This window comes from Schistocerca serialis, chromosome 9, assembly GCF_023864345.2.
Source record: "Schistocerca serialis cubense isolate TAMUIC-IGC-003099 chromosome 9, iqSchSeri2.2, whole genome shotgun sequence".
Taxonomy (NCBI): domain Eukaryota; kingdom Metazoa; phylum Arthropoda; class Insecta; order Orthoptera; family Acrididae; genus Schistocerca; species Schistocerca serialis.
The window spans coordinates 406,329,252-406,347,485 of NC_064646.1; the positions used below are offsets into that span (position 1 = coordinate 406,329,252).

The 18,234-nt window shown below is 40.5% G+C and overlaps 1 protein-coding gene across 2 annotated transcripts in view; it reads right to left on the reverse strand.

Annotated features, from left to right (window-relative positions):
• The window catches only part of LOC126419053 (farnesol dehydrogenase-like), a 70,258-nt gene that overhangs the window by 36,965 nt on the left and 15,059 nt on the right, over positions 1–18,234 (reverse strand). For both annotated transcript variants that reach the window (XM_050086125.1, XM_050086127.1), the window contains exon 2: positions 1,593–1,761. In XM_050086125.1, the coding sequence (XP_049942082.1) occupies positions 1,593–1,761 (169 nt within the window). The remainder of the gene's footprint in view (positions 1–1,592; positions 1,762–18,234) is intronic.

Below are 18,234 nucleotides of genomic sequence, written 5' to 3' on the forward strand. Positions count from 1 at the left end.
ATTTAAAACAAATGTTTTGGAATATATCTTGTTTTCAGGAATGTTGCTGCAAGCTGCACTTATGCACAGTGTTCACGTACTCTTTACTTTATTCAGTATTTGATTCACGTGAACAATGCCTGGATCATATTAATAATTACATCTCATTCTTTATCAGTGACTTTACAATGAATGTTCTTTTGTGAGTTTTTCTTATGAATGATGATGAGGTCCCATACTCCGAGGAGCGTGGGGAACGATGCGGGAGACCCGCACCGCCGTACTAGGCAAGGTCCTAGCGGAGGTGTTTTGCTCCATTGCCTTCCTCCGACCGTAATGAGGATGAATGATGATGACGAAGACGACACAACAACACCCAGTCATCTCGAGGCAGGGAAAATCCCTGACTCCGCCGGGAATCGAACCCAGGGCCCCGTGTGCGGGAAGCGAGAACGCTACGTTTTTTTTTTTAATTGATCTCATTTTGTTCGTTTTTGTTCGTTGTATCTGCTCGGGGCGGATGTCGCAAGACACCCGTTTCAGTTCGTCGTTGATCCATTAACTCAGTTTTTTTTTTTTTATTACAGACGGGAACTAACCCTCTGACCGAACACGCTGAGTTACCGTGCCAGCGTGCTAGACCACGAGCTGCGGACTTCTCTTATGAATAAATTAAGTAATTTTCCAGACTCAGCGCAACCTATTATTTGTCGTGTGGCTAGAGTTGGTGGCGACCCAATCTTTTACGTTGATTTGAATGTCAGATAGCATTTTCTTATTTAAAGTGCTCGTGGCTCTGTTAGCCATCAGAATACATTCAAAGTACGCTTCACGCTTCCTACACATATCGACCTTTTATTCACGCTACTGCTACTTACAACAGTGCAACACCATTTATCAACAATCCATGCTTCCCCGTCACGGCGTACTTCCACATGCAGCCGTTGTGTTGTGGTGTTAACGACAGCCTAAACATGAAGTGGAAATTCCCTAGTCTACTGCTAGTCTCCGACCAATGGTCAGGGACGAAACGGAATGTTGCAGTGAGTTCATGACTTGCTGTTAGCTGGCAGCCACAGATGTGGTTATGACGTGCTTGGTGCACAATATGGCGATTCTCCTTTGTTGTCAGACGTGGTCGCCCAGTACGTTGACGATGAATATGCCTGGCCTCACATTCGTATGCATTGATCACTCAATATCTAATGTTGTTCACACCTCTTACATTACCTAGTAGCCGGTAACATCAGTAAAAATGAGTGCTGAAGGACTTGGAAGTTCCTCTTATCATTCTGTTTATTGGTTTTCCCCCCCTTACCTTCTTCTCAGGCTTGACAATAAAGAAATTTGCAGTCCTTTTTATGGTCTCTTCTCCACTTATAGAATCATAATTTGGTCTTTTCACTTTTCACTTTCTCTATTGTACAACACCAAATACTACTCATCGTAGATAAAATCATAGTCAGTCCCAATTAAAATCGTGCTACTGAAGGAGGCTTCGGGAAGTTATTTCCCTAAAAAAATGGTCTTGCACTTTTCTCTGTATACGATACATGACAAGAGTGTGGCCAACTAAAAGATACACGTAAACAGTATATTCGAAACGCCATTACCTGACAGGAGACTCTCGTAGAAGAGGCCAGCATTATTGATGAGCACATCAATTCCACCAAAGTTGTCGCTGGCCCATTGGAAAGCACGCAGGATGTCTTCTTCCTTCGTGAGATCGCACTCCAAGACGTGAAGTTCACCACCTTGTTCTCGAGCAAGTTTCTCCACTTCCTGGAAAATTAACTTTTAAGAGAAGATTTACAAAGGAAATCCAATATAATTCAGTGAAGCTGCTGACAAACGGGTGGCATTTACCTCACATTTGGCTACAAATTGTTTGTTTTTCCGTTCAGTTTTCAGACTTTAGTTCGCCACGAACTCCTGTGTCAACCTCTTCATCTCGATTATTTATTGGATGTATTCCAACCTCCGTCCTCTCCCACAGTTTTAGTCCTTTGATCCCTCTAGTGCAAAAAAGTTATTCCCTGATCTCTAAACATAATGTCTTAATACACGACCTACATTCGTTTGTTCATTGACTCTCAGGAGACCCTCCTACAAATAGTACGAACCAATAATTCAGTTTCTGATCTCCTATAACCAATCGTATTTCATGAAGTCACCAATAGCTGCAATCACATTTGTGCCACATGCCGTCTGGTTAAAGAGGCATTACAAGTGTTCTTTGAGCGTAGTGTCCCGTCACCCTGGTCTTAAATCTCAGTTCTATGGCTTTGAGAGCCTGCTTCCACAGTGTGTGACTGGCAATATGCCTGATGCACAGGCACAACAAGTGAAATTGTTTTGACGGAAACTACTTGTTTTTATGGGGGATGTAATGCTGAGGTGGAACTGAGACATGAGAAAAGAGATTCTTATTAAAAGAGGTATTATAGCATGTTTCGTAATGTGAGGATCCATGTGGTGTGGCGATACGGCAGGGTTCCGAGATTTCTGAAGTAATGTTGCTACGATGCTCGCTACCTCGCCATACTGTTTACACTGATGACTGAGGAGGCAAAACATTATGACCGCCCGCTTATTAGCATACTGCTTCACATTTGGGATGCAATGCAGCAGCGATTCTGCGTGGCATGGACTCGACAAGTCCTTGGTAGGTTTCCGGAGGTATCAGACGTCTACGCAGATGGCACGCAATTCTCGTAAATTATGGGACGCTGCTTTGTGGACGTTGAGATGGCGCCATCGAACACTATTGTAGGACCTATGGACGCACAGGCGAATGTCTCCATAATACTGGCCCCAGCAGCCTGCATTTTTTGAGCATCCCTTCGCCTGGACGATGGCGTATCTGAACATCTACCTGGTATAACAAATGGCTCTGAGCACTATGGGACTTAACTTCTGAGGTCATAAGTCCCCTAGAACTTAGAACTACTCAAAACTAACTAACTTAAGGACATCACACACGTACATGCCCGATGCAGGATTTGAACCTGCGACCGTAGCGGTCGCGCGGTTCCAGACTGTAGCGCCTAGAACCGCTCGGCTGGGTATAACGAGAAATGTGATTCATCCGATCAGGCGACACGTTTCTATCATTCCACGGCCCAATATCGACGATCCCGTCCCAACCGCAATCGTAATTGACGATCTAGTTGGGTCAACATGGGAACACGTATGAGTCGTCTGCTGTGGAATCACATGTTCAACAATGTGCTCTGAACGGTGTGCTGGGAAACACCTGTGCCTGCACCAGCATTACACTTTGTCAGATTTGCCACATATTGTCAGCTTACAGTGCAGACAAGCCCCCAACCTTCAAGTTCTGTGATTAGGAGTGGACGTCCAACACCTTGCCGCCTACTCGAGGATTCACCGTCCTTTCGCCACTTTCCGCAGATGCTCACGACAGTAGCACATGAACAGCCGATCAGCTTCGTCATGTTCGAGATGCTCGTTCCCAGGCGCCAGCCCATATCAGTTTGTCCTTTCTCAGAGTCGCTTATGTAAGTAGATTTCCACATTTGCGTTGCTCTACTCCGCTTATATACGAGGTGGAATCCAAAATTTTCGGGACTGGTGCTGCCATCCGAAAAGTAGGAGTAGTAGATCTTTGCACCGCTAGGTGGCGAGAGCTGCATAGCTGATGAGTCTGTGTGCAGAGTGACATTCAGCTGGGAGGACGTGTTGCGTGTCCACAGCAATTTCCGTAATACTGTGTGTTTGGTGTGTGGCGATTTTACGGTGGATCTATGAATAGAAAAGCGTGTGTGTATCAAATTCTGTGCGAATCTCGTGAAAAGTGCTACGGTGACACTTGCAATGATTCAACAAGTGTTTGGGGGACACAGCATTAGCTGTACGCATGTGTCTGAGTTCAGGGCCGGCCGTACAGACGTCGAAGATGATGCTCACACTGGAAGGCCCGTTAGCTGCACAACGCCAGACATTGTTGCCAAACTTCAACAATTGGTTCGTGCGGATCGACGTCGAACCATTCAAGACTTTGCGGATGAAGTGGGTATTGGTTATGGGAGATATCAACGAATGTTGACTGATGAACTGGGCATGCATCGTGTCGCCGCAAATTTTGTGCGATCTTCACTGCCGATCAGAAGGCATAGCGTGTTGATGTGTCCACAGACCTTCATCAGACGGCATCTGATGATCCAACCTTCTTGTCTCGGGTTATCACCGGGGATGAGAGCTGGATTTACAGTTATGACCCAAAGCCACAAGAGCTTGGGCTCTCCAAGGCCCATAAAACCGAGACAGATGAAGAGCCAAGTGAAGAACATGATCATCGTTTTCTTTGGCACCAAAGGAATTGTGCACAAAGAATTCGTCCCACCCAACCAAACGGTGAATTCCGCGTACTACTGTGACGTTTTGCGACGGCTGCGTAAAAACGTGCAGCGACAACAGCCCGAACTTTGGCGACAAGGAAACTGCCTCCTACATCGCGACAACGCGCCCTGTCACACGTCCTTGCTCACCACGACCTTTTTGGAAAAAAACAGCATGGCGGTTGTACCGCACCCACCACACTCGCCAGATTTGGCACCTTGCGACTTTGCGCTATTCTCAAAACTGAAACTCAAGTTGAAAGGCCGTCGGTTCGGCACTCTAGACAGGATTCAAGAAGAATCGCTGTCGGTGATAAACACCCTCAAAGAACAGGACTTCCAGAAAACGCTTGACCAGTGGCAGACGCGCTGGGACTGGTGTGTACGTGCGGATGAGAACTACTTCAAGGGTGATGGTGACCATTAGTCCAAAGGTAAGGTTTTCAACAGATGCAGCACCAGTCCCGAAAATTTTGGATAGCACCTCGTACACTCATGTACAAAAAAGACAGAACACCTTAAACCACTGGAGATAGGACATTCATATTCACAGAACATGTACATTAGTATGCCCTGCAGAAATGGTTAGCATTTCAGTCACCTCAATTCAGCATGTGTACTCTTGCCTAGCAGGCTCAGGGTCTGTCGTGGGCCCCAATAACTTGTTCCATGCGTAATGGTATCGACGCGCATAAGGCGCGAATGGCATCCTGTGGTACAGTCGTCCATGCTGGATTCACCTGATTCCGAAGTTCATCTGTAGCCGTTGGCACTGGGTCACAGTACTGCACCTATCATTTCACCGTATCCCACACATTTTCGATTGGTGACAAGTCTGGTGATCTGGTGGGCCAGAGCAAAAGGCTGACATCCTGTGACAAGAAGAAGGCACGTGTTGGTGCAGCAACGTGGGGCCTTGCATTGTCTTACTGAAAAATGGCGTCTGGGTGTTGTGCAGAAAGGGTATGGCTACAGGTTTCAGTACGGCCTGGACACACACCAGCTGTGATTTGTGGCTGTACCCAATAGCAATCCACACCATAAGGCCTTGAGCTGAAGCTGTAATACATCACTGTGATGCCGCTCCCCTTGTTCGCAGCGAACCAAAACGCGACTATGATTAGCAAACAAACAGAATTTGGATTCGTCTGAAAACACTATCTGATGCCATTTCTGCCCCCAGTGACGCTGTCCCACACACCTTTGGCGTCTAGCATGTTTCTGCACATTCGTCAAACATAGGTGGAAAGTGAACGAAGTGCACATAATCCATGCCATAATAAACGGCGATGGACTATCACTCCTGATATTGTACGATGTGTTACACTGTTCACTGTTGAGCCAGAGCCGAGGAGGACGCAAATCTGCCCTGCAATGCCATTCGGATGAGGTGTCGATCTTCTCGGGGGGTGGTCTGGATGATGGGACCTGAACCATCTCATCGTGTTCTGCAGCCTTCCATGAATCATTCTGCAAACATCCCTTGCACTGCCGAAACCCTTGGACCCACACAAGCAGCAGTTTCTTGGATGGATGCGTGGCATTCTCTCATGCCGAAATGCGCACTCTTTCAAATTGACTCATTTGACGGTACGGTTCGCCCACACGTCTGCGAGGCATCCTGCACGTCCGCTCAGGTCACACTGATCCATTACATTCAGATTATAGCGTCAAGGAGAGGCGCGGGCACATTTTGCTGGTAGCTGGTGTTGCGCCGCGATATCGATGTTCACCTTGAACTCGCGGGCCGATGTGGTTCACATGCTAATCATTTCTGCAGAACATATTAATGCACATGTCCTGTAAACATGAATGTTCTATCGCTAGTCGTTCAAGGCGTCCTGTTTTTTTCTAATGCCTTGGCATATTGAAGTATTAAATATATTAATTCTGCTACGGTAACTGTAGAATTGTGTATAAACAATGATGCTTTGTACTGTCTACAACATATTATAAATGCCAGGTATGTATAAAACTGTTTCTGTAAATATAAAAACGTACGAGTGAGCTGGTGTAAGTATTAATGGTCATATTAGTAATTAGTAACTGTGAGACTGTGCTTGCGATTAAACAAGCGCGACAGCAATTTCGAAGCTGACATCGGAGTTATGCAAAAACTACTCCAGCAGTGACGAGCAACAGTGATAGGGACGTTGTGCTATGGCTGAAGGAGAGTCCCCAAGCCCAACAAGTCACCGAAAAACTTAATTTTTAGGTAACAGAATGCCAAATGCTCTCCAGTCAGTGAGGAAACGAATAATAATGACTGTATGCTCCGTAAAAAAGACATACTTGGTGCTCAGCTTTCCAGTAACATTCACTGGGAAGAGGTGTTCAGATGCTTGAAATCGAACGTCCAGCATGAGAAGCCTCCAGCTGTTCCTTTCAGCACAATGATCCAGCACTACAAGTAAAGGTATATACTGTTAATTTTGCTGCTTTAGGCTTCAAGCTAGTTCAGCATCACCACGAGCTTTGGTACGGTCTAATGTAATTACGCTTTGAGGCTGATGAAGGTACGGCGATTTACAATCAGGAAATTGCTTTAAAGCAGCATTTGAAGTTCAGAGTTGCTCGTCAATAGTTGCCTAAAATAAAAAAAGAATAGAATAAGAAACCGTGACTCGTAATCAGTGAAGATTGATCTGGACATCACAGAACTCTATTAATCGCGTTTTCATCGTATATGACGTGCCCCTGCCCACCCAAAAAAAGCAAATTATCACACCCACACGTCTGTCAATGGACCAATGGATTTATGTGGAATCCAAACCACAGCGCTACTTGGTAATTTTCGCACACAGGCCAAGAACTTCCATACGTAAAAGCCACATCGTGGAGACTGCACGAGATGGACCTCAAAATCTCGATGACTTCCTAATCATACACAGAAGTATCTGAATTTTACAAATCTCACAGCATTATCGCTTAATATTAAGGCTCCTACGATACTCTCACGATAGCGATATTGGCGTCCAGTTCTCAGTGTCCGTTCTCTTTTCCTTTTCGTAAACAGGAGTGATTTGCGCTCTTTTCGCTTGCCCGAGACTATTCACTGTTCGATAAATATGGGCTGGATAAGGGACTGATTTCCGCAGTGTATTTGTCTTCTTGTTTTTCTTGTCCCTTTGCGCAGAGTCGGCATGGTTCAGATTTGGCATGATTGGTTTAAAAGTTGGTCAGTTGCTCTTCTCTTCCTGTGCCCCTCCCCCCCCCCCCCCCCCCCCCGCATCCCGCCGATTACCTCTCCCCCCTGTAGGGAATGTGTGTACCCGAACTGTCTGCGTGTAATGTGATTCATTTGAAAGTGTGCGAAAGTTTCCTAAATGTTTGCGAGTCGTGCAGCTGAGGCGGGACAGCCGGCATTCACCTGGTGGGATGTGGGGAACCGTCTGAAAACCACACACAGGCTGGCCGGCACACCGACCCTCGTCGTTAATCCGACGGGCGGATTCGATTCGGGGTCGACGCATCACCCCATCCCAGAAGTGGCGCCTTAAGACGCACAACTATCTGGGCGAATGTACTCTGCATATTGAATGCAAAATATAATTGTAATTCTGTAAGGGCCTAGTGGCTTGCACGTTTTTAATAGTGTTAATTTTTCCGTGCTGAGGATGCTTATCTCAATATCTCCTATTTGTGTGTGTGCCAGTGGGCGGGCGGGGGGGGGGGGGGGGGGGGGCACAGACGGTGAAACACGGTGAAACATTGGTGTAGTAGTATCCTCATAAGTGGATTCATTTTTAAATGCAGCCACAAAAAGCCTGTATTGCGGATGCACGAATTACCTAAGCTATAGGGGAAGCCCCCTGACACATGCCGCCCACAAAAAGCTTTGCAACGTCCTCATGACTATTTAAATCGGCCGGAAACCTCTTTAGACCATGGGATATCACTGCATACAGTCATCCGAAATGTTAGTGGATTGAGTGGAATAGAACCTGGATCAATGTCGTCGATTTCTCATCGCCAGTGACTGCAGGATTTACATGATTCCTGATGATTATCGTAGAAGAGGCGGCCAGGTACCAACGCATGTGTCAGGCTGCAGTCCCACGGATTTTGCAGGGTGGTCGTCAGTCTTATTTTGGGCCAGTATCATCTACAAATCTCAGACACCTCTCATCGCTGTCGCGGGTAATTTCAGGGCTGTGCAGTATCTGGACAAGATCCTCCATCCTACCGTCCAGACTCATTTTCGATTTTTTGGCGACGGGTTCGTCTTTCAAGTCGATGATTCACAAGTACACCTATCCAAGTCAACCAACTGGAATAGCCTGTGCTGCCTGCTGACATGAACCAGATTGAATGTTCTTTGGACCAGTATGCCCCTGAAGAAACCCTCCTCACATACTGGATGACTTCAGGAGGACGATGACGAAAAGTGGACAGGTTTGAGCAGCGATGTCTCAACTACATTGTGCACAGCATGCCAAGGAGACTCCAAGCATGTTTCAGTGTACTAGGTGGAGCAATACTAGCAGTATGTTTTGATTTCACGGATATGCAAAGATATCCACTTTCAGAGAGAATGCCTTTTTTACTATTTTTTTTTCATTCAGAGTAAAATTTTTCCCCACTGGCTTATTGCCCCATCCTCTTGAATCTAAACTCACCAACGCTCGCATATATGCAGGTGTATAAAACATTTTTTGAGCAGTTTGGTTAACGAGGTTCGAGAATTAGCTCATACACTAAGCCGTTAGCATTTAATGTCTTGTGCTTGCCAAATCGATGGTGGAATTTAGTGTTCCATTTACGCTTTCTCTCCAAAATGCCACTGCTGACAGTGCACCTAAGTGTATGTATATAACTTGTAACCTCCCCACAAAAATTTATAAGAATGTAATGACAATACTTAATAGAAATGGGAGCCAAACGTAACCTCCCTGCAATTAAATTTAATGACAATAAAAGTGAGAATCGCAATCTGACTCAAGTATAAGTTCTTCATAAAAAATTAAAGTCCATTCAGTGATAAGAAAATCTCAGTGATAATAATGATTCAATTAAACCGAAATATCGGTCTTTGGCCCTGTGCAAAAATCAAAATTAAATTCTTACCTCATTGCAACACCTAGTCAAATTTCTGCTCTTGTTGTTGCGCACCGCTTGGAGGAACTGCATTGCAAATAATAATATTCCTTTTTTTTTTTGTAATCTAATTGAAAACTGAAACTTTTGTTTAGGGGAAGTGGAACGAAATAGTTACTTCAATTAAATGAAAATTTTATGTAAAATTGCTTTTGAAATCAAAATTATTATTGGGGGCACTTGTTGAAAATTAGTTACAATAATTAAACTTTACATTATCCGATGATTATCTTAATTAACAGTATACCTCATTCAGCATCTTGACCAGTGTTGTCGCCAGACCACATCACGCAATCCCACTGGACTGCTACCACTGACCGACCGCTCTGCATGACGACTACTAGCGTACTGCACGCCACTGAACAGAGCTACTGCTCGCGACGACTACTGACAGAGTACTGCCCTCAACTAGACAGAGCTACAGACTCGCAACGACTGACTGACAGACTCGCAACGACTGAACGACTGACTCGCAACGACTACTGACAGACTGAGAACCGCTCGCAACACTCGCGCGGTCAAGCGCATACTCTCTGGTCACAGATGCTACAATGCCTCGCCATCGCTGCTATGTTACATACGTGTTTCATAACACTCCACTGGGGGGGCAAAAATTTGGCAGCGATGGTGAGTCAGTTGGACTTGCCAAGCGCGGCAAAATTTTTCTTTAATTAACAAAATTCTACAACTTACAGAATATTTAAATGTTGTGCACACGCACTAAGTACAAAATATATCAGACAAAGACAAAATGTGAGTACAAAACATAGTAGCAAATCAGAAAAATGTATATACAAATTATTTGACAGATAACAAAGTGCACAGGCACTGAAAAAAAAATTCTTTAGCATATTCAGAACAAATAAACAGACTGGCAAAATATTATGTTGACAAGTGACATGAGTGCACATGCACTGCAGTTGAGAACATATCAGTAATTGATGAAATGTATGTACAATTAGTAACAAATGACATAAGTGCATATGCATTAAAGTATTGAATATACAGAATAGTAGAAATCATATTGAAAAATGAGAAAAGTGTACAGGCACTGAAGTTCAGTAGAAAACATATTAACACCTAACAGAAGTGCACATGCACTGTAGTTCAGAAAATAAAATGTATATACAATATAAAAGACAAAAGTGCACATATACTATACTTCAGAACAAATCAAAAAAATGTCTTTAGCATTTTGGCAATAAATAAACATAATAGCAAAAAAAATCATGTCGACCAGTGACATAAGTGTACTCGCACTGGAGTTTAGCGAATTGAAAAAATGTATAGCCATTAACATAAATAATGTTAGCAAAAATGATTTTCACTATGTGACAAGAATTAGGATAGGAAAGGGAAGGATTGCATCATGGTTGTAGCACTTTAGATTGCACACAGCTGTTTTGAAAGTCCATATCTTTCCACAGAAGTACAACACCAAGTGACACAACTTGAAGTTCTTTTCCCCTCAGAATTTATCAGCGTAGCCAAGACACTGAACTGTCGTAGTAATATTCCATTTTTTTTTTTATTTTGGCAGTATATTAGGTACACCAAACAGTGGGACCATAATAACGTCTTCATCGCTCACGGTGGTGGACAGCATGTCGTGTCAACACCACGCTCTTACACGGCACATCAACGTAGAATTAGTGCAAAACCAAATATAGTGCTCCATGATCACTAGGATAAACAGGTCAAATGGACATCGCAGTAATTCAGGGTAGTTAGCTCATGAGTTGAAGGACATTAAGTCACATAATATTGTCAATTACAGTAGTAGTTTGCGGCATTCATAGCCCAGTTATTGAACATTTCTGTACCATGTATGTAGTATTACAGAAAAATGTTCATTAATTGTTTTACATAGAATCAGTAATCTTCTTTTCCTAGTTACAAAGCATTATTAAATAATCGCATTCTTTTCCAGTTACTAAGTATAGCATAGTTAATTAATCATTTGTCATTCCAATATAGTATTAATCATTAACCTTCTCCTAATTACAAAGCATCATGAAACAATCGCATTCTTTTCCAGTTACAAAGCATAGCATAGTTAATTAATCATTTGTCATTCCAATATAGTATTAATCATTAACTTTCTCCTAATTACAAAGCATCATGAAACAATCGCATTCTTTTCCAGTTACAAAGTATGGCATAGTTAATTAATCATTTGTCATTTCAATAGTAAGAATCATTAGCTTTTTCCTAATTACAAAGCATTATTAAACAGTCACATTCATTTCCAATTATAAAGCATAGTTAATTAATCATTTGTCATTTCAATGGTAATAATCATTAGCTTTTTCCTAATTACAAAGCATTATTAAACAGTCACATTCATTTCCAATTACAAAGTATGAACATTGAAAACAAGAGCTAATTAATGGCATAATTAATAACAATTCATTAAGTGACACTAATTATTGGCACTCAGTGGCCATCAGGTATCGAATAGTATAAAGCATTGTTCCTCCTTCAGTATTATTCAGATCATTACGAAGTCATTATTAAAAATCAGTTAATTATAGTCATAGCATTAATAATCATGGGGATTATAAGTAGTCTCATTACAATAACAGTGGCAATTACTAGCCAGTTACTAAGCATTATTTTATATATATGTTTATTTCTGTTGTCTCATTAAGAAGTCATTACTCAAGTGACATACTATTCAGAGCTAATCAGTATTATTCAGAATTTTCTCAAACTGGTATCACTATTTGGGACTGTTAATACATTTTTTTTTGTTAGCAATGCATTGCGTTGGGATCGATAATTAATTGCTGAGGCATAACACTTTTTGCTTTTGACCTATTGCTGCCAATGAGGATAGGTAACGTCATTCGTCATGAGTCAGCTGTAGCAAGGTTATGTAACGAGGCAGTATATGTGATTACATTTATAAATGGTAAACACAAATGGGTAAAAAAAAAATGCAAGTACTAGAACAGGTATAATAAGTAACAGGTTTAGTAAGTATCATGACAAGCATCTCCTGGAAAAAATACAAAATGGATTATTGACCTGAAAGAAGAAACGCACACTATACTGAAAAGTAGTGAACTTCGAATTAACAAGTAGTGAAATGTGTATAAAATGTGTTCCATAGCTGTCCTTTCCAAAACTTTCCGTCATCCTACTATGCAATATAACACCTGCTGTCAAAACAAACTGCAACAAATACTTAAATAACTACATAGCATAAATATAAAACTCCAACATTATCCTCATCTGTAAAGAAAAAACTTCGTTATCAATCACTTCATTATCCATATTATCATAACTTCATTATTATCATCACCTGTAAAGAAAAACTTCATTATTCATAATACCATATCCTTCATCATTATTCATCAGTATTCATTATCATCTGCAAAAAATCACTTCATTACTCATTATACAACTATTCCTTATCTCTAGCATATTTCATCACTAAAACTAAGATGTGTAGTTCAGTCTGACAGCCTGCATCAATCACCTTGTATTCTGAAAGAAAAAAATAGTTAAGACTGCTATTCTACGATGAGTATAGTATATTCTTGTTAATGCTTGTTAATCCTGATCCATTTACTCTTCCTCATAAAGTTATTGCATCTTCTACCGTTTATTCCGTAGGTGAAATTCCCATTTCTGTTGAATTTATTTCTTACACGCACCATTTCTTACTGAAATTGATGAACAAAGATTAATGTCCTGCATTTAAATCATATACCCACTAAATAATGACTGGTTTATGGTAACATAATTAACCATACAGCATAACATGACAGAAAACGTAATATGTCAAAGGCATTGACAGTGTTCAGAGGCAAAATGTACAGATAATATCACAATGCAGCAGCAAAAATGTAAAACAGTCACGATGTTGAGATGTCATAAGGCAAAAAAAAAAAAAAAATGTCAAAGTCAACTGGTGTGTGTTATATCTTAACTATTTCACAGTGCATATAAACAAAACTGGAGTACAATCATATACACAAAAAAAGTGGAAAATGTGCACGGTCTGATGTGTAACGACAAGAAAAGCGACCTGCTAACCTTACCTTGCCGGGCACTTGCCAAGAAAAAATGCGATAATCATCAGTAATTAGTCAAGTGAAATAATTGCATTAATAAATGACATCATAGTGTGTTGAATCATAAAGTGTCTTCATTCAATAAACGGTTTAATGTTTGAGATATGGTGGTTGCCTTTCGATTTTCTAGTTCTCAAAGTTTCGACGTGTACAACATTGGGGTGAGGGATGCTGCGAATCCGATATGGACCTGCGTATAGAAGTTCAAATTTACTGCACTTACCTTTTAATTTGCTGGATAAATAGTGTGTTCGTACTAATATTTTCTGTCCAATGTGAAAGTCTCGGCGTCTACAAACCTGTTTTTGCTGTCTTCTCCGGCGCTCTGCGGCACGTTTGATGTTGTTCAGCGCAATGTCAATTATTTCGTGGTGTCTTAGTCGACGACATTTAGGGAAGTTTACTAATTCTTTAATTTTGTTTGGTGGTTCAACGTTTTTCAGTATAATAGACGGAGATAGCATAGTGGATTCATTTGGAATGGAATTAATTACGTCTTGGAATGAGAGTATGTGTGTGTCCCAATCAATATGTCTTTTGTGGCAGTATATTCGGCACAGTTTACCAATTTCTTTCATTAATCTTTCACAGGGGTTCGAAGAAGCGTGGTACTTGGATATATAGATCGGAGAAATGTTTCTAGCTCGTAACATACGTGTCCATGTAGCTTGCTGTAAAAGAATTTTGCGTAGTTGCGTGCGTTCGTCGTCTGTATTTGCACTGCTTTGTTTAACCTTATCGGAAATCATCTACATTACGTCGTAGTCAGTTTCGTCTGGAGTATTATAGTTGTGTACGTACGTATCCGTGAACAATGCAGAATTACAGTCTATGTTGCGTGTTGCGGAAATGACCTTTGTGCGGTTAATTGTTTGTTCTTCCACAGATAGTGAGCGCTGAAATTCTAAAGCAAGTTGTACATTTTCATCCTTTAACATTAAATAAGAATTCTGAAAATCAATAACTGCGTCGTGTTGTACCAGAAAATTCGTACCTAAAATTACGTCTGTTGTCAATAAAGGAACAATCCAAAAATTTGAGTGAAATGTGTGACCTGCGATACAAAATGATAAATGCGTCTGTAATTTGACGTCTACTCCTTTACTCGATACTGCTCCTTTTACTTTCATTTTGCCTAATGGTAGTGTAGGATACGTATTCTTTTTTTTTTACACTCGTTAAAAGTCTCCTCATTTATTACTGATATAGGTGAGCCGGAATCGATTACTGCTGAGAATTTCGAAGAACCAATTTTAATTTCAATAACAGGATGAGAAATGGTTTTCTGAATAACTGGTCTTTCCTGCAAGAGAGTGTCTCTGATGTCGTCAAATAATAACATTTTCGTGAATAACATTCTGCGTGTCTAAAGTAGTGCTTACGTTACTGGAATATGCAGTCTGTACTGTGTCTGGTCAAATTCTGTCGTACGTGCTATTATTTACGGGAAGATGCTGTGACATATCCACTATATGAACTGCTCTGTTATTTCTTACTGACCTGTTACGCTATGGATGACACCTATTGTCTGTTTCATTCATGATTATTTGTTGTTGCTGATGTTGTTGCTGCTCATAAGATCGACTGTTATTAAATGTACGCTGAAAATTGTGCTCATCATTTTTTTTTACGTCTGTCATGATAGTAATTTCTATACGGCGCATTGCGATACGAGTTGAAATAGAGTGTTGTCTGTACGTAGTTATTTTTTTGCTGCCGTGCGTTACTATTTGTTGGAGCTGGGACTATACGTGCACGCGGCGAAACATTAAAGTTTGGTTGACCTTGTGCATTCCATTGTTGGTTAGGTATGCTAACCGGCTGGTTTTGATGTTGTTGTTGTGAAAAACGTCTATTGTTACAAAAAAATGCGTTTGCTGTTAATTTTACACATACTGATGATTACGATTTTATCTGTAATTAAAATTACGCTGGTAGTTGTCATTACGGGAGTGCCTACTGAAAATTGTCACATTCGGTAAAAGATTTGTCATATCGGGTTTTCAGTACAATATTTCTTAATTCTAGATAGAGCAATAGTTAAAGAGCAGTTTTGATAGATATAAAGGATAGTAGAAGAGAAGGCAGCAGTGCAGAAAACTAAAGATGAAATAGCACTACTACAGCTCGGGGCCCTATGCTCGCTACGGCACATATTCATTAAAGCGTAATGAATCCCCTGAGGTCATTTACGCACTGCAAATAAATTTTAGCTTTTGTGTTACAGGCAATAGCGGTAAAATTTCAAAGGCAAATTGTTGTATCCGTGCTAATTCCAGTTTCTGCATTATAGGCAATGCTGTTGTAAATACAAAAATAAATTGTCGCATCTGGTTCAAAGCTAGCTTCTGCATTACAGGCAATAGCGGTGAAAGCATAAAAACAAATTGTCGTATACAGCTCAAAGCGTGTACCTGTGTTCTGTCATTATTAAATTCTTTACATTTTCTTGCGGATAAAAATTGCTCATAATCTATGTTCTCGTCACCGAATTTGAGAACACGTTCAGGTTTGTATGTGAATCTGTTCGTCTGTGTCATTTCGTACTTCAAGTTACGTAGCTTTTCAGATTTTAAGTCGCGTGGCTTTTCGGATTTTAAGTCGCGTAGTCTCTGTAAATTGTTCACATTATACACGCTGCGTGACTCTGACAAATGCTCGCAAAGTGGCGGACTCTGTGACGTATTGGTGACTGAAATAGTTTTCAACTCTGTTACTGTAACACTTTCGTCAATTTGGTTGATCTGTCGTGCAAATTTCTCGTCATCTTCCGTATTCGGAGTGTGTGAAACTTCCACTGACTCTAAATTAATTTCGTCGCGAATCTGTACTTCGTTTTTAGGGCATTCTTCAGTGACTGCATTAATTTCGTGTATCGGTGTTGCGTTTGCTGAACATTGTTCGGTGACTGCAATAATCTCGTCTTTATGTGATTCTGTTGTGTCTACACGTGTGCTACTTAATTCTTGTGCAACAGTGCCAATTTTTTCATTACTGTTATTAGCACAAGTCTTAGTATCCTCACGTAATTGTTCTTTAATGTCCTGGCATTGCACGGTAATAGCTGTATTCTGTTCACTAACTTGTCTGCTCCGTTCGTTAAGGTTGTCTTGTTTTTCGTTCGTCAGTTTGAAACTTTCATTAATTGTTTCGCTAAGTTGTTTGTAATGGTTGTCGACACTTTCATTTACCTGTTTGTAATGGTTGTCAAAACTTCCATTAAGTTGTTTGAAATAATTATTCATCATTTCATTCCGCTGTTTGTACTGTTCCCTAAGTTGTTTGAAATTTTCATCAATATTGTCAAGTTTTTCATTAATTTTATTAAATTTTTTGTCCTGTTCACTAAGTTGTTTGGAATTGTTATCAAATCTTTCATTAAACTGCTTAGTCATTTGTATCAACAATGCCATAATTGGATTCGACTCAAAGTCAGCATTTCTATTCTCAGTGCTGTTTAATGGTGGATCTGGAATTGTTTCACTTTCTGTAACCATTTGGTCATTTTGAGATTTACAAAAAGGTTTGTCAGTCAAATGTATACTATCAGTCATTGTTTCGGAATTAAATAAATCTGTCCTACTTTGTGTGATCTGTTCATTTTCATTAGACAAATTTGTCTGCTCGTCACGTGAATTTAGAAAATCGGTTGTGTTAAGCAGGGCAGCGCTCATTACAATAGTGTGCCCCGCGTCATCAATTGTCGTCAAATCAACACAAGACACAATCGAGTTCGTTTGTTCATCATTAAGGTCTACATCATTACTAATTGTTAGAACGCACTGATTGTCAGTGAACGCAGGATTGTCATCATTACACTGCGTGTCACAATTACTATCGGTCACGCTGTTTAAGTCGGTAATTTCGTTCATAATACCTCGCGATACACTATTCACAGTCTTTCGCGGCATTTTTACAATAGTCAAAATTTTTCACAAAACAAATAAGCACAATGCAAAAACAACACACAAATACAATAGAGCAACAAATTGCCGTTGACCTGTAGAAAGAAAGTCACAAGTTAACAAAAGCGTTGCGCCAAATCCTAATTATATCTAAGCAAATAAGAGCAGATATCTGACTGTTGCTCAAAAGACTCTCAACGAAATACGATCCTGGACTGGGTGTCGCCAAGTGTAACCTCCCTACAAAAATTTAAAAGACATAAATATTATTTAAGAATGCTAATGGACATTGCGCTAAGTGTAACCTCTCCACTGAAATTTTAAAGACAGAAATAATAAATGAATAGGAGCCAAACGTAACCTCCCTGCAATTAAATTTAATGACAATAAAAGTGAGAATCGCAATCTGACTCAAGTATAAGTTCTTCATAAAAAATTAAAGTCCATTCAGTGATAAGAAAATCTCAGTGATAATAATGATTCAATTAAACCGAAATATCGGTCTTTGGCCCTGTGCAAAAATCAAAATTAAATTCTTACCTCATTGCAACACCTAGTCAAATTTCTGCTCTTGTTGTTGCGCACCGCTTGGAGGAACTGCATTGCAAATAATAATATTCCTTTTTTTTTTGTAATCTAATTGAAAACTGAAACTTTTGTTTAGGGGAAGTGGAACGAAATAGTTACTTCAATTAAATGAAAATTTTATGTAAAATTGCTTTTGAAATCAAAATTATTATTGGGGGCACTTGTTGAAAATTAGTTACAATAATTAAACTTTACATTATCCGATGATTATCTTAATTAACA